This window comes from Oncorhynchus nerka, linkage group LG12 (genome assembly GCF_034236695.1).
Source record: "Oncorhynchus nerka isolate Pitt River linkage group LG12, Oner_Uvic_2.0, whole genome shotgun sequence".
Classification (NCBI taxonomy): Eukaryota; Metazoa; Chordata; class Actinopteri; order Salmoniformes; family Salmonidae; genus Oncorhynchus; species Oncorhynchus nerka.
This window is the reverse complement of record NC_088407.1, coordinates 36,638,604-36,660,116: the sequence shown is the minus strand read 5'-3', so window position 1 is coordinate 36,660,116 and position 21,513 is coordinate 36,638,604. Positions and strand designations below refer to the sequence as shown.

Sequence of the window (21,513 nt, the reverse complement as noted above, 5' to 3'; positions counted from 1 at the left end):
ACTCAGGGAGAGATGGAGAGAGATTTGAGACTCCCTTTTCTCAGTGGTACCCCCCTTTCTGTGTCCTTTCAATCAGTCACCACTGTGTAGTACCAACTGCCTCTTCTGAGCAGCCCTGTATCTGAGCAGCCCTGTGCTCTGAGCAGCCCTGTGCCCTGCTCTGAGCAGCCCTGTGCCCTGCTCTGAGCAGCCCTGTGCCCTGCACAGAGATCTTAAACCAAAACCTAATATTAATGGGAACCTGGGTGAACAAATAACACAACAATGAGATACTTATTTTATCAACAAAGTTACTCAACACCCAATGCCCCTGTGTGAAAAACTATTTGCCCCCTTACACTCAATAACTGGTTGTGGCACCTTCAGCTGCAATGACTGCAACCAAATGCTTCCTGTAGTTGTTGATCAGTCTCTCATGTCGCTGTTGAGGAATCTTGGTCCACTCTTACATGCAGAGCTGCTTTTTTAGCGACATTTGTGGGTTTTCAAGTATGAACCGCTCATTTCAAGTCCTGCCACAACATCTCAATTGGGATTAGGTCTGGACTTTGACTATGCCATTCCAAAACTTTCAATTTTGTTGCTTTTTAGGCATTTTTATGTAGACCTTATGTTGTGTTTTGGATCATTGTGTTGCTGCACCTCAGCTTCAGCTCACAGATAGAAGGCCTGACGTTAGAATTCTCAGAGCAGAATTCAAGGCAAGTCGTTCAGGTCCTGAGACATCAACGCATCCCCAAACAATCACACGACCACCATCAATCTTGTCCATTGGAACAGTGTAAGGTTTTTACTGTGGAATGTGGTGTTTGGTTTTCGCCAGGCATAATGGGACCCATGTCGTTCATTCGGTTGCTGTCATTGCAGCTAAAGTTGGCACAACCGGTTATTGAGTGTACGGGGGCAATTACTTTCTCACATCTGGGAATTGGGTGTTGCTTAACTTTGTTAATTAAATAAAATAAGTGTATGTTTCTGGGGTTATTTGTGAACTCAGGTTCTCTTTGACTAATAATTTGATTTTGGTTGAACATCTGATTACATTCGGTATCATAGACAGCTATATATATATATATATATATAGCTGTCTATATATGTCTCTGTAGGACACTGTACTCCGAGAACTCCGCCTCCCAATTTCTCACCAGTGCAGTGGCCCTCCTTTGTCAGTAGTGATAAGGGGAACTAAATCAGATGGCTCTGGCCCTCATTCACGCCTGGCATCCTCCTTTAAGACCACTAAGATTAGGCTACCCCACTTTGCACATTACCCAGTGTGGGGTGGGACATTCTGAAGAAGGGCCCTTTACAATGAGACTTCAAACATTGGAATCTGTTACTCTCCAAACAGATGAATACTAGAATTGTGTTTTAATTATTCATTAACAATTCATAGACTTGTAGCTGGCCTGAGTGTGACGAGGCGTATAGCCAACAACATAATGAATGCCTGACCAACATCCTAAACAACACACAACACCTTTTAGTACAGATGAAGTGTCCCTTCTCAATATGGCAAACATACTGGTTATGATAAACCAACTCAGTGGCCTTGTAGTTAGTGTCTGTCCAGAGGTTGGGAGTCATACCAAAGAGTCATACCAAAGACTGTAAAAATGGGACCCCGATGTATCTCTACTTGGCACTCAGCATTAAGGAGATTGTGGGTAAGGCCCTGTGATAGACTAGCGTCCAGGGGGTGTACTTGTACATCAAGCTGCCTCACGCTACAGAAACAGGATGACTGGGCTAATCAATGTTATGTCTATAAGTACCAACACAGAGCTAACCGGATCATGTTGACTCAGGCTGCAGTCTTTTGTGCTATATGGCCACACACACACACCAGAGTTTCCATTAGTCATGCTACGACTACAGGCTATCATTAAATGTGAAGACTGTTATATTATCAAATCAATTCTCTGTGTAATTAACTAGGAAGTCGGGCCACCACGGAAAAATGTTGTTTATAGTTGCAATTTCCCTAATTTAACTCTTCAGACATTTTCTTATCGATTAGTCTAATATGAATGGATTATTACCTCCTCAGTCATTCCTGAATGTTGCAAACCATTGGATATTTGCACGAACCCTAGCATCAAGAATCAGCGATTAAACAAATGGACTTAATTATTTATTTACTAACTAATCAATCACAGAATTACATAAACACACTGACTTGATACACACTGACTTGATACACTCAAGTCCCTAGTGGGCTAAGCCGATATGACGGCTTGGTAGACAAAGGAAAGGGGTGGGGCCAGCTCAAGAGCGAGAATCTCAGTGGACCCATGTTGACTGCACTACACTAATGCAAATGCTCATACTTTGAACATGAACAACCACTCATTCGAAAAGAAATGGCAATTTACATATTGTCGGGTGTATGCCTTTGTTGTCCCTCTGCAATCGCCGGTCCATCTGCTGGATAGTCAATTAACAGAAAGTCTCTGGTTTGTCCACCAGAGCTCAGTCTGTCGTAGTTGTACTTTGTTATAATGGATACGTTAAAGTACCATTCAGTCGTTCGAGAGAATGGATCTTTCTGAGTACCATTGTTCTTAGATCGGATGCGTTTACCAGACTAAAGTATTTAAACAGCTGCAGTCTGAATAATTGGTTTTTAGTTTGTAGATTTCTTACCTATTTCTGCGTGGAGATGATCTCCACGTTCTTTGGTAGAGTTAACAACCATTTTAACATGTAGCGACAGCTTCCATGTTTTCTGGTCTAATGTAAATTTTGTCAGAAGTGGGTTTTATACTGGAGTAAAAAAGGGGGCGTTCCAGGATGCCGTGTAATGTCTGTGCTCACGGGTGCGTGGCCACCGACTGATCCTAAGTTACTATGAAAAAGATTCTCATTTAGAAGACTAAGATCACATTATCTTTCCAAAATAATTTATTCTCAATCATTTATTTTATATAACATGCAGATGCAAACCCATAATTGAGACGTGTATACCAACAAAGAAACAGTAATATGTGTCTCCTGTCCTTTAAACAAACTCAACATTGCTGTTCCTTAAGTGTCCACGGACAACTCCAACTGCTTGGAATTCTCCAACTGCTTGTCATTCAAGTGCATAGGCAGCTATGCAAGCTTCAGGGCATCACACACCACTTTGCAATGAGCTGGAGGCAGTATGCATTTTGAAAACATATATTTAATTGTTTGAAACCTGAAGGTTTTACCTCATTATATTATGTCTTACCTTTCTTCGAAGTAGCCCAGCCAAAATCTAACCAAACATGCAGGCAATTATTTTACGAAGACCTCCATATGCCATTGAAGCCAGTAGCCTTTTTCAAATCAACTTTCTCATTGTACAGTAGCCAAATGCACAATCTCCTAGTCATATTAGCGACCCATGCTAGTTGTTCAATATTTAGAGCCACCGTCTTTCTCAATTTCTAACAGATATTTTAATCTGTCACAAATTGTGTTTTGCCGCTAATTGCATCATTAACAAACATTTGTGCGTAGGCTACTGCCTCGTGTGCATTGCTGCGCTTATAATGTGAAGACTTAAGTGTATCAATATTGTATGCTAAATGTTCTGATCTGTTGCATGAGCCTCATAGCTTACCAAAAAAAATGGGATTTAGCCTAGGCTTACTGGTTGAATGAATTTGGGATTCCAGAGTCTGTTTGGAATAGGCTATTACTTTCTCGCACAGAAAGACATGCTGACCAATAGAATAGGTCAGCTTTTCTCCTATGGGGGATAGTAGATTGACATTTTGCTGTTCTTTACTCGTCTGGTTGGCTGAGGAAAAGTGAATGTGGGCAGTTACTCTAACAAGTTTAGGGAAGCTAATTTTTACAATTTTCACCATATAAATGCACCTGTATAATAAAGAATTCCATCCTTGTATTTGCAGACTTATGTAACATAGCCTTCTATTTCTAAAGTGATTTATTAGATAGGCAAAAAAGTGTTCAGTGCAGCGCGTAGTGGCTTAGAGTAGGCTATAGGCCTATGTTTCTTCTCCTTTGCACAGGAAAATGTTGGCATTTTAAACACACTTCCTTCAATTCTACTACACTTTATATGGCTGGAGACATTAGCAGAATCTTTTTTAATACGACAAAAATGACAAGGTAGCCTACTCTGCTGACACTGACAAACAGACCAATAAAAAACTACGTCTGATCAGGCCTGGTATTTCGGGATTTTAGGGGCAGGGCCATTTGGCCTTCAAGAGGTGCCTAATCTGCTAGTCAAATTGATTTGAAAACAGAAAAACGCTAGCTGTTGTGTTAAGAAAAACATAAGTGTATGTAAATACATAATGAATTAGCCTACATGTCAAAGTGTAGGTGATACCCTATGCGTATTGGCCACAGTCTGTCATGTCCAGACCAATGCTGACAGGAGGGAGGTGCCAGAGTATGTAGCAGGCTAAACTCATTGTTCATCGGAATTCAATAAGAATGGAGCACGCCGTTGTATCCGTGTTGCATTTTCTGTTAAGATGAGTTGCCATAAGCTAAATGTGATTTCTGTCATTCTGTGAACCGTGGGTGGACGCCCTAATCATGTTACACAACCAATGCATATGGGTCCGGTCAATTTCTTAAATGTCTGGTATATTCAAATATTTCCCGAAGGAATACCCTGTCCGTGTTTAAATGCTCCCATGGCTGGAGGTCTAATGGTCAGGATGTCTCGCGCCCCACTCTGAGCTGCGCAGGAGGCGTGACGGGGAAACACTCATTAGATAGGTGCCGCTAAGGGCCAAAGGGCTGTAGTCACGCTTCTAGCAGGGGGGTGTGGAAGAAAAATAAGTGTGTGTGTGTGTGAATGGACCGAGAGACAAAATAAAGGTCTTTAGAGGAAAGTAAATGTCAGACAGCTAGCTTTTGTCCTTCACCAGACTCTACTCTGCTCTATATTGGTTTTAAGAAGATGCTTCTAGTTTTGAGTTGGTTCTGAGGCCCTCAGGTCTCAGACATGTCATTTTACCAGACCACGGATCTGCATACCAATCCCATTGAGGTTGAGCGTGATATCTGACTTATAACAAGTAATATGACACAACTGAACAACTACTGAGCCATTAGATTTCAATTAGACTTTCCTGTTTGTTCAATCGGGTGAATAAACCCAAGCGTCTGATTTTATATTTCATTGTACCTTTTGAATATTTGTGTTTTTTTGTGAGCGTGCATGCGTTTTTTGTCTAAAGGACTATGAAACTAAAAGTGGCAGATACGATCTTGGCAAATAAAACCAGTTTCTCTCATGACACATGATATTCCACCGTACATGTGTGTTAAGTATGTGCGTGTGTGTGTTTTGTCTGTTCTAGGAATATGAAACTAACAGTAGCAGAGATGGACCTGGCCACAGTCCCCCGTCTCCCAGACAGAGTGTGAGGAAGAATCTGGACTTTGAACCCCTCTCCACCACAGCACTTATACTGGAGGACCGCCCTGCGTATGTACCACACAGACACACACACACACGCACGTATACACTGGAGGACCACCCTGTGTCCATACCTCACACCTACACACACACACACACGCACGTATACACTGGAGGACCACCCTGTGTCCGTACCTCACACCTACACACACACACACACCCACCCACGTGTATGCACAGAAACACACGTATACACTGGAGGACCACCCTGTGTCCGTACCTCACACCTACACACACACCCACCCACCGCGTGTAAGTACCACACAAGCGCTGCGTAAGTACCACACACACACACACGCCAAGAACAGAGCAGCTTATCACTGAGGCAGGAAGGAGTTAGCGGCGTTTCTTCTGAGTCATGGATCCGAATGGCTTTTCCCTTTTGTTGTACTGAGTACATATGGGATTGACTGTCTAGCCATGATCAATATGAGACCAGCTCAGCTCTCTCCCTGATCTCTGTCGTGCTGCCCTCAGGGTGGGTGTCTTGGATGGGTCGCTCTCTTTCCTTTTTCTCATACACACAGTATACAAAACCATTGCCCTTTCCATGATATACACTGACCAGGTGAGTCCAGGTGAAGCTATGATCCCTTATTGATGTAATTTGTTAAATCCACTTCTATCAGTGTAGATGAGGAGCAGACGGGTTAAAGTAGTATTTTTAAGCATTAAGACAATTGACAATTGAGACATGGATTGTGTATGTATGCCATTCAGAGGGTGAAAGGGCAAGACAAAATATTTTAAGTGCCTTTTGAACGGGGTATGGTAGTAGGTGCAAGGTGCACCGGTTTGTGTCAAGAACTGCATCGCTGCTGGGTTTTTCACGTTCAACAGTTTCCTATGTGTTCGGAGTTTTTAAACCACCCGATGGTTTAAATCAGTCAATATAATCGACAACTATAATCAGACAGCAAGAGATATGAATCAGAGAGTGGGATGCCGCCTGACTCACTAGTTGGTCAGAAGGTTCAAATCAACTTTTCATATCGTGGTGTTAGATTTACTGTAGATCGAATTGCAACCAAGACATGTTCTTCCCTACTATGGGTCATATTAGCAAGTTATCCCAGGGTAAAAACACTTAAAAATAAAAAATCAGTTCCGTACCTTTGGCGAAGGGAAAGGATGTCAGACGATCTTCTAGTTTCAGTTACAGCACAATGAAAAATGTCATTACCGCCCACTCAGAAATTACGATATGATAGGTTGATTTGAACCTGACCAACTCGTCTGATTCACATCGCTTGATTTCTGGTGATTGTTCTCGATGAAATCGACTGATTTGGTTCTATATGGGGTGATAAAACAACTAATTGACCTACATTCATTCTATTATTTTAATTCCATTCTCCAGAGAGAAATCAGACCAAGCCCGAACTGTGCAATGTAGTAGGGAGTTGGAGTTTCCAACAGGCCAATTTTCTACATAGTTCAGTGCAGAAAATGTGGTAAATAACTACAACGACTATAATATATTGCACGCCTACTTGTCTGGAGAGGGAGAGAAGAGCCAAAAGAATGCACGATCTAGAGGATATAGAGCAGCTGGTGAAAGTATTCACCCCCCTTGGCATTTTTCCTATTTTGTTGCCTTACAACCTGGAATTAAAATAGATTTTTAGGGGGGGGGGGGGTTTGTATCATTTTATTTACACAACATGCCTACCATTTTGAAGGTGCAAAACATGTTTTATTGTGAAACAAACAGGAAATGACACAAAAAAACAGAACTTGAGTGTGAATAACTATTACCACCCCCCCCCCCCCCACCACCAAAGTCAATACTTTGTAGAGCCACCTTTTGCAGCAATTACAGCTGCAAGTCTCCTGGGGTAAGTCTCTATTAGCTTGGCAAATCTAGGCACTAGGATCCTTGCCAATTCTTCAAGGCAAAACTGCTCCAGCTCCTTCAAGTGTGATGGGTTCTGCTGGTGTACAGCAATATATAAGTCATACCACAGATTATCAATTGGATTGAGGTCTGGGCTTTGACTCGGCCATTCCAAGACATTTAAATGTTTCCTCTTAAACCACTCGAGTGTTGCTTTAGCAGTATGCTTAGGGTCTTTGTCCTGCTGGAAGGTGAACCTCTGTCCCAGTCTCTGGATAGACTGAAACAGGTTTCCCTCACGAATTTCCCTGTATTTAGCACCATCCATCATTCCTTAAATTCTGACCAGTTTGCAAGTCCCTGCCGATGTGTTCTCAGGGTGATGAGAGGTGTTGGGTTTACACCAGACATAGCATTTTCCTTGATGGTCAAAATGCTCAATTTTAGTCTCATCTGGCCAGAGTGCCTTCTTCCATATGTTTGGGGAGTCTCCCACATGCATTTTGGCAAGTCAATTTATAACATTTTTGACATGTTTTTCTGGATTTTTGTTGTTGTTATTCTGTCTCTCACTGTTCAAATAAACCTACCATTAAAATTATAGACTGATCATTTCTTTGTCAGTGGGCAAATGTACAAAATCAGCAGGGGATCAAATGCTTTTTTCCCCCCCTCACTGTAGGGGGTTTAGGGATGGAAGAACAAAAACCATATAGTGACTATCAAGTGTTTTACAGAAAATATTCCGGTCACAATTCAAAACAGTTACAGCACCTAAATATTAACCGTGCCGGCACCCAAAATGAGTACCAGTACCTATTTCAGTCCGAGTAAAGCACTGGGCGTTACATATTTTAATTAGTTACAATTACATGACGTTACATAATGACAGAAGTGACGGAAGTAATGCCTGTCTCCTGAATCCAAGCGTTTGACATTGGGGGAGGGGACCAGTAACTATATGATCAACTTTGTCAATTTACCAGCTACAGTCATTTCTAATACTTGGGTCAATCTACTGTGAATTGGTTTAATCTAAATATCATCCAATTTGATGAAAAACATGATTTTCACTCTTCGGATCCGTTTTAAGAAAAAATTTCGGAACTTAAATTGTAAACCGAGATTATTTTGTAATAATCAAACGTAAACCAAACCGACCTCAAGAAGCACTAGTCGCTCAGCACTATTCCTTTACATACACCCCCCCCCCCCCTCTCTCTCTCAAACTGCAGTGCAGCAGGACCATGTAGAGAGAACCTATTAGCAGCGCTCTGGCTCTGTCTCTCTCTCACACTCACACATATACCAGCCTAGCCCATATGGTTTCCTAACTTATATGAGAGGTGGGCTAGGTACAGTTGATAGTAGAGAGAGGCTACTGAAAGTTTAATGCCCCTCTCTTTCTTTACGCCTCAGTAAAGAAGGTGTTTGTGGCTGTAATCCTAGAATATTTAGAGGTGCAAGTGTAAGGTGGTGTCTGTGCCAAAATGGTGGTAGAAGTATGTTGTCTCTCTCTCCCTTTCCACCCCCCTCACTCATTTTCATTGCCTTTCTTCTCCTCTAATACCCCACCATGAATAATGTGAGGGACCATGTTCAAACCTCACACTCACTCACCCACATTCACTCTCTGGGATGTGTTGTGTTGCAGTAACCTGCCAGCCAAGCCTGCAGAGGAGGCACAGAAACACAGACAACAGTATGAGGAGATGGTGGCCCAGGCGAAGAAGAGAGGTGTGTATTTATATGTATTCATCTGGATCATATCCGACCATTTAAAAAAAAAATATTGCTCTTAAAAATCCTTCTTTCTTTCTGTCTTGACCACTCATAGTCAAAATAAATGGAATGTGTTTCTAACTGTCCATCTTTTTAGTTTACACAGGCAGCCAATTCTGATATTTTGCCCAATTACTGGTAAAATTAGCTGATCTGATTTGTGGAAAATAATCAGAATTGGGCTGCCTGTGTAAGCGCAGCCTTAAATACTTTTATTATAGCTACTGTCCATTGTGAAAACTGACTAGATGGGATCCCACTATACTGTTTTCAACCATGACATCCTTACATATCAGCGTTCTTATAAGGATACTACAGTATATAATGGTGACATACGGTGCATTCGGAACGTAGTCAGACCACTTTACTTTTTCCACATTTTGTTACGTTACAGCCTAATTCTAAAAAGGATGAAACCGTTTTTCCCTCATCAATCTACACACAATACCCTATAATGATAAAGCAAAAACTGGGCCACTCAACGACATTGAGACTTGTCCACTCCTGCGTTGTCTTGGCTGTGTGCTTAGGGTCGTTGTCCTGTTGGAAGGTAAACCTTCTCCCCAGTCTGAGGTCCTGAGCGCTCTTGAGCATGTTTTCATCAAGGATCTCTCTGACTAGTCTCCCAGTCCCTGCCGCTGAAAAACATCCCCACAGCATGATGTTGCCACCACCATGCTTCACCATAGGGGTGGTGCCAAGTTTCCTCCAGACATAACGCTTGGCATTCAGGACAAAGAGTTCAATCTTGGTTTCATCAGACCAGAGAATCTTTTTTCTCATTGTCAGAGTCCTTTAGGCTCCTTCGGCAAACTTCAAGCGGGCGGTGATGTGCTTTTTACTGAGGAGTGGCTTCCGTCTGGCCACTCTACCATAAAGGCCTGATTGGTGGAGTGCTGAAGAGATGGTTGTCCTTATGGAAAGTTCTCCCATTTCCACAGAGGAGCTCTGGAGCTCTGTCAGAGTGACCATCGGGTTCTTAGTCACCTCCCTGACCAAGGTCCTTCTCACCCGATTGCTCAGTTTTGCCAGGCGGGCAGCTCTAGGAAAAGTCTTGGTGGTTCCAAACTTCTTCAATTTAAAAATGGAGGCCACTGTGTTCTTGGGGACCTTCAATGCTGCAGAAATGTTTTGGTACCTTTTTTTTTTGGCTTTGTTATTAAGGGGTATTGTGTGTAGATTGATGAGGGGGGAGGGGGGGGAATCATTTTAGAATAAGGCTGTAATGTAACAAAATGTGGAAAAAAGGAAGGGGTCTGAATACTTTCCGAATGCACTAATTCTTCGTTGAAGTCGGATGTTTACATAGGTCATTAAAACTCGTTTTTCAACCACTCCACAAATGTTTATAGAGAGATTATTTAACTTATTATTCAATGTATTACAATTCCAGTGGGTCAGAAGTTTACATACAGTAAGTTCACTGTGCCTTTAAACAGCTTGGAAAATTCCAGAAAATTGTCATGGCTTTAGAAGCTTCTGATAGGCTAATTGACATAATTTGAGTCAATTGGGGGTGTATCTGTGGATGTATTTCAAGGCCTACCTTCAAACTCAGTGCCTCTTTGCTTGACATCATGGGAAAATCAAAACAAAGCAGCCAAGACCTCAGAAAACAAATTGTAGACCTCCACAAGTCTGGTTCATCCTTGGGAGCAATTTCCAAACACCTGAAGTTACCACGTTCATCTGTACAAACAATAGTATGCAAGTATTAACACCATGGGAACACGCAGCCGTCATACCGCTCAGGAAGGAGACGCGTACTGTCTCCAAGAGATGAACGTACTTTGGTGCGAAAAGTGCTAATCAATCCCAGAACAACAGCAAAGGACCTTGAGAAGATGCTGGAAGAAACCGGTACAAAAGTATCTATATCCGCAGTAAAACGAGTCCTATATCGACATAACCTGAAAGGCCTCTCAGCAGGGAAGAAGCCACTGCTCAAAAACCGCCGTACAAAATGCCAGACTACGGTTTGCAACTGCACATGGGGACAAAGATCATACTTTTGGAGAAATATCCTCTGGTCTGATGAAACAAAAATAGAACTGTTTGGGCATGACCATTATGTTTAGAGGAAAAGGGGGGACGCTTGCAAGCCGAAGAACACCATCCCAACCGTGAATCACGGGGGTGGCAGCATCATGTTTTGGGGGTGCTTTGCTGCAGGAGGGACTGGTGCACTTCACAAAATAGATGGCATCATGAGGGAGGAAAATTATGTGGATATATTGAAGCAACATCTCAAGACATCAGTCATGCAGTTATAGCTTGGTCGCAAATGGGTCTTCCAAATGGACAATGACCCCAAGCATACTTCCAAAGTTGTGGCAAAATGATGTATGTAAACTTCCGACTTCAACTGTATATGGTAATATCATAATTCGAATGTATAGTATAAAGCTGATGTACCTATCCAATGTGACTTACTGTCTTGCGTGCAATATATTATTATTTTTTACATATGGATGGTCCCGGGAATCAGACCAATTATCCTGGCATTGCAAGCACCATGTTGTACCAATTGAGCTACAGAGGACCACATATTTCTATTATATGGTTGTCTAACACGCTCTCTTCCCTCCCTCTGTAGAGCTCAAGGAGGCCCAGAAGAGGAGGAAGCAACTGGAGGACAGGTGCAAGCTGGAGGAGAGCATCGGCAACGCCGCCCAGACTTGGAACCAGGAGATTCTGCCCAACTGGAGTGCCATGTGTACGTCTCGGCGGGTCAGGGAGCTCTGGTGGCAGGGCGTGCCCCCAAGTGTCAGGGGCAAGGTCTGGAGCCTGGCGGTGGGCAACGAGCTCAACATCACCCACGGTAAGACACACCTCTCACTGTAGGCCTGAATAAGAATTTGTTCTTAACTGACTTGCCTAGTTAAATAAAGGAAAAAAACTATAATAATAATACCGGAGGTCTTCTTTTCAGCGTGAGTCATTGGAAAAACCACCCCCTCCGGTGGCCCATTTTGGTTGTGGCAAACCAAACCTAATGGGATCATGTGTCAGTGTGACACACACAGGGGTCTTAAAAATGTACAATTTGTCTTTGGTATTCAATTACAATGCCAAAGATAGATTGAAGAGTGAAGGTACACGGCTGAATGCTCTCCTGATACGAGAACGAACTGCATCCCAATGAGGTCACTGACTCAGCTGGACATGCACGTCACACTCTCTCTCTCTCTCACACACACACACACGCAAATTTGTGGCCTTCACCTTCACTGGGATCTTCATATTAATACCTCCACACAGACTTGCTGTGTGTGTGTGCACTCTTTCTCACACATTTTCACTACTGAGGTGAAAGCCCTGAGGGACTTGCAGATAAGGCCAGTCTTGAGCTGAGCTACATGGCATCCTAATCAACCTGTCTCTCCCTCTTATGTCTACTCACATGGATTTTTCCTTTTTTTAAAATTTATTCTTGGGCGGGCTGTCAAAGCGTTATTTATGTCCAAACAGTGTTTTTGTAATGAATTTTTGGGATGGAAAAACAATTTTTGTGTAAACCTAAATGTCTAAAACCTCATTTTAAAAGTAAGTATAAAACATATCGATATCTAGATATATATATTTAATTTTTATAAGATGTTCTTTGAGAACTAACAATTTACCAAAATAAAAGGCATTTAGCCGTATTGATTTTGCTGTTTGTTTGTGCAAAAAAACACATTAGCCATGCATGGCAAAATGCATAGAATTGCAGGAAATTAACTTTAAAAATGCAAACATTTCCCTACACCGTCAAGATGGGGGGGGGCACTAAAATGTTTTCTCAAATTCAGCCCAGCGCTGAAACCAAGGGCCATTGATCTACATGTATACCTCAACAGAATATGAATGCGTTCATCTATTTGCTCTGGCAAATAATCAGAGGTGTACTACAGATTCAGACACTCTCAGAGGACAGTGGAAGTTGATAGGAACGCTTATTTATTGTGTACAAACCGGCAAGTTACGACTCGTTGGCCTTCCCGCCAGAGTTCTACAGAAAGAAAGAAAAATCATGAGGATTTCATTCGGAAGTGTCCATCTGAGTTTCTCGCCGCTGTTCCACAGTCTCGATCTATCCATGGCCGTGTGGGCGACGCATGGCTGGTGCTAGTTAGGGTTCATAATGCAGAGACGATATCGGTCTGTGAAGTCTCCTGTTCTTCCATAAAGAGCCGACTACAACTTTGCTAACGTCATCACAAGGTGATTCAGGGTTGTGAATGAGGCCTGGTCTGTGTCCAAAATGGCCTTGGTCTATTATGTAGAAATATCTCATTACACAGATTCAATTACTCCTCACTAGAGGACAACGCCAGGTCTAGGAGAAGGTCAGTAGATAAGCACAGCGCCATTGAGACACTGCATAGGTCTTTGATAATGGAGAGAAGACCTTGAGAATGTATTCAGGCTTGATGTGCTGCAAAAGAAGGCTTTTGATAGGATTACTGTCATTGGCGTAGTCCCCGTCTGTGATTTACTCCAATGGTAATTGGCTCAAGGGCAGGTTTTATTTTGTGTGTGTGTGCGAACGTCTGTGTATGTGTAATAAAGTTGTGATGTATTCTATTTGTTCACAGAGCTGTTTAACATCTGTCTGGCCAGGGCAAGGGAGAAGTGGAAATCTATGCCTACTGCAGCACCCACTGAACCAGAGACTGAAGGTAGTGATTGATTTGATTTATTGGGAGTACAAGGTAGAGAGATGAAAAATATACTACTTTCATTTCTTTATCCCCTTTTTCTAAAGTGCTATTGGAAAAGTTTGACCTGTCTTACAAATGGTGGAGGATTTCAATCGGACTCACATTGATTCTATATATAGCCTACAGAAGGTTACAGAACTTGAGAGTTGGCTAAAAGAAACGTGTGATTGTTGAATCATTCAGTGTGTTTCTAACACGTTCTTCTATCCTTCATGGCTGTCTCTGTCTGTGTGTCTGTCTGTCTGTGCGCATGTGTAGATGCAAGTTCGTCCCTGGCGGACAGAGAGGCCAGTCTGGAGCTGATTAAACTGGACATCTCCAGAACCTTCCCACACCTCTGTATCTTCCAACAGGTCAGTGGCAGAACAACCACCACAACGGTTTATTTAATAATAATATATGAACTCTATAGATGAGCACTTTATTCAGTAGATGAAATTAAATGAATTGGTGTGCATGTGTTGTCGGTATGCGTGTGTGCGTATGTGTAGTGAATGTGTGTGGGTTTTGTGGGAGTGTGTGTATATAGTGTGTGTATATATAGTATTGTGAGTGTGCATAGAGTCAGTGCAGATAATCTGGGTAACCATTAATTAACTATTTAGCTCAGGGGTAGAAGCTGTCTTTAAGCCTGTTGGTCAGAGAGCTGATGTACTGTTTGCCAGACGAAAGCAGATTGAACAGTATGGGTTGGGTGGCTGGAGTCTTTGGTCATTTTTCGTCCCTTTCTCTGACATCACCTGATATAGAGGTCCTAGATGGCGGGGAGCTCGGCTCCAGTGATGTACTGGGCCGTCCGCATCACTCTCTGTAGTGCTTTGCGGTCATTGGTGGTGCATTTGCCATACCAAGCAATGACGCAGCCAGTCAAGCTGCTCACCTGAGGGGGAGGAGACACTGTCGTGCGCTCTTTACGACTGTGTGGGTGTGTGTGGACCATGTTAATTCCTTAGTGACGTGGACGCCGAGGAACTTCAAGCATTCGACCCGCTCCACTACAGCCCCGTCGATGTGGATCGGGGCATGCTCTGCCCTCTTTATCCTGTCTTACTGGCGTTGAGAGGGAGGTTGTTGTCATGGAACCACACTGCCATATCTCTGACCAACTCCCTGTAGGTTTTCTCATCGAAGTCTGTGAATAGTTCTACCACCGTTGTCGTCAGAACTTGTTGGAGTCGTGCGTGGCCACTCTGTCGTGGGTGAACAGGGAGTACAGGAGGGGACTAAGCACATACCCTTGAGGGGCCCCTGTGTTGATGGTCAGCGTAGCAGAGGTGTTGTTGCCTACCCTCACTACCTTGGGTCGTCCAGTCAGGCGAGTCCATGATCCAGTTAGAGAGAGAGGTGTTCAGTCCCAGGGTCCCCAGCTTAGTGATGAGTTTAGAGGGGACTATGGCGTTGAACGCTGAGCTGTAGTCTATGAACAGCATTCTCAGTTATTTCCCCTCTTGTCCAGGTGGGAGAGCGCAGTATGAAGTGCAATTGAAATAGCATCATATGTGGATCTGTTGGGGCTCTATGTGAATTGGGATGAGTCGAGGGTGTCTGGGATGATGGTGTTGATGTGTGTCATGACCAGCCTTTCAAAGCACTTCATAATTACAGACGTGGGTGATACAAGGTGATAGTCATTTAGACAGGTTACCTTGGAGCTCTTGGGAACAGGGACGATGGTGGTCTGCTTGAAATATGTTGGGATTACAAACTGGGACAAGGCGAGATTGAAAATGTCAGAGAAGACACCCTAGTATTCCTTCTGTTGTTTTCAATGGTAATTAGCAGATAGTCTAAAGGAATTTAAGGTGTTAAAATTCCTCTTGTGTTTGGACAGGGAGGGCCATACTACGACATGCTGCACAGCATCCTGGGAGCATACACCTGCTATAGGCCAGACGTTGGCTATGTAAGTACACACACACACACTTTATGAATTCCTGATTGTGCCTTTGTGTGTATGCGAAGTGTCTCAGTATTTAATGCCTTTTCGTCAGAAGCACAAGGGCCCCCACACAATAAGGGGTTAATCAGAAACCGTTCCTTCTATCTCAGTCCTATTGTGTAAGGTCATAGAAAAGCACTATCTTAGGCTATGAACAAAGTGTCAGTGAGTCATACGTTAGCCTAGGGGTTTGTCCCAAATGGTACCTTATTCTCTATATAGTGCAATACTTTTAATTAGAGCCCTATGCACCCTGGTTAAAGGTAGTGCACTATATAGCGAAGGGGTTGTTATTTGGGGGACAGCCTCGCTCTGCTCAACGGAACAGCCAGTATATGTAGAGTCTGAGAGACCAGCAGCAGGCCTCCATCGCGCCAACAAGATTAGTCTAACCTTTCTGTGATATTTGCCCACCACACCTGGCCCTTTCTCTCTGTGTGTATGTTCATGTGCTTACATCTGTGTATTCCACTGCCGCACTGACCTAACTGTTTCGATCTCGTTTGGTTGAATTCGTCATCATGCTCCCGGGAACCTTCCACACGTTAGAACTATCAGATTACTAAACCCACTTTTCAGCTCGTTTGTTATTGCCTTTTGAGTCTAATGAAACGAGTTGACAGTATGTGGTCAAAGCCTCGAAGTCAGTATACCCTACTCTAGACATGTTTACTGTGGCTGCACCACACCCATGCTCAGAAACGGCACACAGTGTGTTTACAGAGAAATGTATCTTGACGTCTGGAGGAGTATTATATAATGCAAGATCAATGAGTTAGCCTCTGTCCTAAGTATTCTGAAATAACCTTGAAATGGACATGGTCTAATTGACTCAACAACCAAAAACGTACAGATCTTTAGTTTTCTTATTGAACCAGAAAATCAACAGTTAGTTCTGGTTCTTTCTGAAAGTTAGCTGGCTAACTCATTGATCCTGCTTTGTACTATACAGCCCTGGACTGACCCCATATGTCAGGCCTTAGGATAGATGGAGAGTTCGGGTTAAGTATTAGATAATCTCCTTTTCCCCCTTCTCATTATGACTAGTCCTCGTAGTAAGGCTCCTAACACCAGTCATGAACACCACCACTAACACTTAACATAAAATGTCACCAACACACTGCCATAACCGTAAACATCACTAACACACTATCTCGTGTGTTCATTTTTGAGTACACAGTCCTGAGATACAGTATATCAACATAGCTACAGCAATGTAGCACGATGAACATATACGTAACATAGTCACTAACACCTGTTCCTCCCTGGGGGTTCAGGTGCAGGGCATGTCGTTCATCGCGGCGGTGCTGATCCTCAACCTGGACACGCCGGATGCCTTCATAGCTTTCGCCAACCTGCTGAACAAGCCCTGTCAGATGGCCTTCTTCAGAGTGGACCACAGCCTTGTGAGTACAGTTTTGTGAGACACACACACACACACACACACACAGTTAGTTGAATTTGGTGTTTGTTCTGGACTGGAACAAAAGCCTGCACACTTTGTTAGCACTGATTTGTACAATACACCACTGCAACCATAGCACTTAGCACCCTGTTGGCAACGGTAGCGACGTTATTACATTTGTCTGAGTCATAGCTCCTAGAGCCGGGCTATGTGGTCTATCTGACTCTGTTGTTTCTTCTTGCTTCTACCTCCTCAGATGTTGAAGTACTTTGCAGCATTTGAAGTGTTCTTTGAAGAAAACCTACCAAAGCTGTTTGTACATTTCAAGGAAAACAACTTGACCCCCGATATTTATTTAATTGACTGGTAAGTCAGACCCCCATCTCTTTCTCCCTCTCCTTTTCTCTCTTAGTCCTTTTGGCTCATGTAAAATATGTGTACAATCTGTATTTTTGTGCCACATAAATGAAATGAAAGATCACCCACCATTTACGAATGTGAAAAAAGATATTGATTAAAAGATTGGCACGTTTTGTAGGTACTTTTTTTTCTCTGTGTAATATTTGCCCTTTAGAATGTGTTATTGTGTACTGAGAAGACCGGACGTGTGAGTGGCTTTACTGGTGGTCTCCTCTCCCACCCCGTGCTCTCACCACTCAGCTGCCAGTTTTCACATCAGTTGCTTATACACAGATTAAGAGATGAGGGGGAGGTGGAAGTCCAGAGAGAAGCACTGCACATAAAGCTATTGTACCATGTCAATAAATCCCATACAAACCAAAAGCGCCCCAGGAAAATGCATTTAATCCGTAGATAGTTTGAGAATTTTCTGATTTACAGAGCCTTGTCTGTTCAAATGCCATTGTCCTTATCTGCATTCTCTTTCTCACTCTCTCTTCTTGCTCATTGTTATATTTTTGGGCATTGGACTGTGTGTGGTTTTGTGCTCGTCAGCGTATGCTTGGTGTGTTTGCGTGAATGTGTTTGGGTGTGAAAATAACGGCAGGCCTCTGTCTGTATGATACCTTTTGTACCTCAATGCTTCAATATGGAAAGGTGGAACCAAATAAAGTATCTATCTTTCTATCTATCTATAGGATCTTCACCCTGTACAGTAAGTCGCTGCCGTTGGACCTGGCGTGTCGGGTGTGGGACGTGTTCTGTCGCGACGGTGACGAGTTCCTGTTCCGGGTGGCCCTGGGCATCCTGCGCCTATACGAAGACGTGTTGACCCGCATGGACTTCATCCACAACGCCCAGTTCCTCACCCGCCTTCCTGACCACATCTCCCCCGACCAGCTCTTCTCACACATCCACGCCGTCCACATGACAAGCAAGAACAGGAAATGGGGGCAGGTGAGATGACACACATAGACATGGACATCTCTGGTTTTCCTCGATTTTTTTATTTTAGTTTTTGGAGGGATGTGCTAAGAAGCCTTCTGAGGAAGCTGACTTCAAAATAGACATTTTTTCAGGTGCGGCGCAACAGAGTTAGGAAGGTGGGGGAAGAGACACTTATGTCAGCTCTAGGTTTGTGCTTTGTTGGTTAGCACCACTGCCTATGTCCAGCATTCTAAAGAATGAGGCTTGATGGAATTTCCTGGAAGCCCTTTCCTATGTGATTTGAATAGATGAGGTCACGCCATCCTTCTTCCTTTTGAGTATGGTATGAACTCCATGCCCCTTGCTTAACATGACTGATATTTCCTTGTTTCTCCTTTTGGCGTCCTCAGGTTCTTCAGGCCTTGCAGGAGTGGAACAGTCCAGTCCTAAAGCGCTGAGTCCAGTTAATCAGGAGCAAAACGACACAAGACACTAGCTCATTCTCCGATCCAGTACTCCACCTGACCATATGAAACACTAGACGAGCCCAGGCCAGGCTGTGTGTGAGAGCTGCCCTCTGGGCCCCAGATAGACATGCCCTCCCTGGCATGGACCTACCCAGGCTCGGCGTGCTCACGGATGGGGAAAACCAGCCACTGTGTTCCCCCTGGACCTGGTTCATGGAGCAGAGACACTGGAGGTCTGGAAAAGACTGGGGTAAGGGGGTACGAGGATTTATTATGATCCCCCCTCAACACATGCTGTGTACCCCTTCCCCAAATCGAACCGGGCAGACGAAGGATGCTCTCGAATGTACTGTACACTCCCAAATGTCTACTGCACGGATGTTCCTCTTTTTCCTCTTGATCTCTCCTCCCTCTTTCTCTCACTTTTTCACTCCCTGTGTCTCTCCTCTTTCTCACTTTCTCCTCTCTTTCTACCTCTACTCCCAGCCTCTGTTGCCATTGGTCATTCCTACAAATCAGCTGCGATTTTTACTGTTAGCCTTTGTTTTTTTTTGTTTTTTTTGGTTTCAATGTGTTTTTAATTTGTTTGCCGTTTATTCGTTTGTTTTTATTTGTTTCCGTACCATTCTATGAGGTAAAGAATCCCAATGAGAAGCCGTGGGTGTTTGTGATTTGGGGACAACTGTTCATCGTCTTGAAAAGAGGGGGTAGTGAATTGATTTTATTCTTCTGAAGATTCATCAGAAATACAACAAATAGCCTCTTTTTTTTGGTATGTAGTATTGTTTGAGGCACCACAATGTTACGGTTCACTTTTTAAAGAAACATTTGACCAAACCTCTTCAAAGAGGAAATAAGCTACTTGGAAAAATAAATGAAGTGATATTTAATGATGTCCTACACATACACTAAAGTGGTTTTAAACTGGAACAGCTAAGGTGGATTATGAGAATCTTCTGTGTCGCTGTGTGTGACACACACAGCATATTGGTTGCATTTTTTTTCTGTTATTTTCTTTTTTGCACATTTCATTTGTCATCAATGAGTTATTCTGTTTTCTTTGTTTCATTTGAAGTGTCATATCTTAATATATGTAACGGTTTGATTTTGAAGCTGCTTCACCGAATGTGTTTTGCAATGTGTGCAATAGAAGACTCCGGAAATGAAAAGAGATTGCTGAGGATCTTCTGTGTCCCTACTATTGAAAATGCTGGTATCCCTATTTGGCCTCAGTATGCCCTTCCTCAATTGGAGGTCTTACTCCTTTGTGAGGAGCAGAGTGGCTCAGGTCTATTGTACGATGTATGTTCCCTGTTCCCATAATGCCTTTCGTCATGTAGCTGAAAGACCTGAGTCATGTTAGGAGCTCTGATTGACCCCGTTTCAAACTAACGGAACACACCAGCCTTGGTTTCAAGGTGTGAGCTCAATGGGAGAGAGTTGTTCAACAAGATGCTTTGGTGTGGTGTTCAGTTCACAGCTCCTACTACTGCTTTCATGTCTGCCGCCACCACCACCACCTGCCAAAAAGATAACTCCTCTGTAGATGATTCTGAATGTATTGGAGGCTAGGTCCAAATGCAGGTACTGTACAGAACGCTCCGTACTCTAGAGCCCCCAAGCATTTAGTGATCCCCTTTGGCTGTTGGGGATCACTCCTCACCCCCCTGTGCACGTAGACATTCAGATCACTGTACGAGGACGGATGCACTCCATTCCCCCTGCTCCCTTTTTGCGGTGAACACTGCAGTACTGCAATAAAAAATAACAATCCTTCTTGTCACCTCGTGCAGTTTCACCTCTGTCGTTTCATACTGTCGTTTAGACAATTTATCCCATGTTTTTACGATTTTTATTTTGTCTTTAGTATTTACTGTTATCAGTGTCCCTCACGCATGACCATCGAGGATCCTTGTATGTGTGTTTGTTGTGTGTATGTGCTTTTGAAGAGCTTCCGGCAACTCCGATAGCATGTGAACACGCCTTATATCACAGAAGTGCAACCTGGTAAGTATAAATGGCCCCCGTTTTAAATGATTGAATACATTTTTTTAAACATTTTTGTAGTAAATCTGCTTTTTATGCTTTGTTTTGATTTGTCAGTTTGACCTATGTCCTCTTGTTTTAATGTGTGACATGTCCAACGGACCCTTTTCTGTTGTATTCTGTTGAGTTGGACTTGGGTGGCAGGGTAGCAAGGTCAACTGGAGCTATATATAACTACTGTTTTATTAAATAAATGATCTATTCATACCGGTTAACTTGACTGACCCATGTTAACTTTTATCTCTACTACTTGTGTGTGTGTGTGTTGTCATTGTTTTTCCATAGTTGCAGAGCAAGTGATCGCTAGGAAATCGCTTCATAGCCAAAGGTGGTGTAGAGCAGGGGTATTCAACTCTAACACAACAAGGTCCGGAGCATGCTGTTTTTCTGTTTTATCTGATAATTAATTGCACCCACCTGGTGTTCCAGGTCTAAAATCGGTCCCCGTGATTAGAGGGGAACATTTTTTTTAAATGCAGTGGAACTGGTTTATTCATTTTTATAAAACAACAGCCATACATGAACAAAAGACCGACACACACACATTTCAACAAACATCAATGACATC

General features: G+C 43.1%; 1 protein-coding gene across 2 annotated transcripts in view; it reads left to right on the top strand.

Annotated features, from left to right (window-relative positions):
- Positions 1 to 21,160, top strand: part of LOC115138207 (TBC1 domain family member 14-like) — a 77,026-nt gene extending 55,866 nt beyond the window's left edge. For both annotated transcript variants that reach the window (XM_065025558.1, XM_029674809.2), the window contains 10 exons: positions 5,319 to 5,446; positions 8,929 to 9,011; positions 11,653 to 11,877; positions 13,637 to 13,720; positions 14,021 to 14,115; positions 15,594 to 15,665; positions 16,979 to 17,107; positions 17,363 to 17,472; positions 18,204 to 18,462; positions 18,843 to 21,160. In XM_065025558.1, coding sequence (XP_064881630.1) covers positions 5,319 to 5,446; positions 8,929 to 9,011; positions 11,653 to 11,877; positions 13,637 to 13,720; positions 14,021 to 14,115; positions 15,594 to 15,665; positions 16,979 to 17,107; positions 17,363 to 17,472; positions 18,204 to 18,462; positions 18,843 to 18,890 — 1,233 coding nt within the window. In that variant the 3' untranslated portion in view covers positions 18,891 to 21,160. The remainder of the gene's footprint in view (positions 1 to 5,318; positions 5,447 to 8,928; positions 9,012 to 11,652; positions 11,878 to 13,636; positions 13,721 to 14,020; positions 14,116 to 15,593; positions 15,666 to 16,978; positions 17,108 to 17,362; positions 17,473 to 18,203; positions 18,463 to 18,842) is intronic.
- Positions 21,161 to 21,513: the final 353 nt, after the last annotated feature.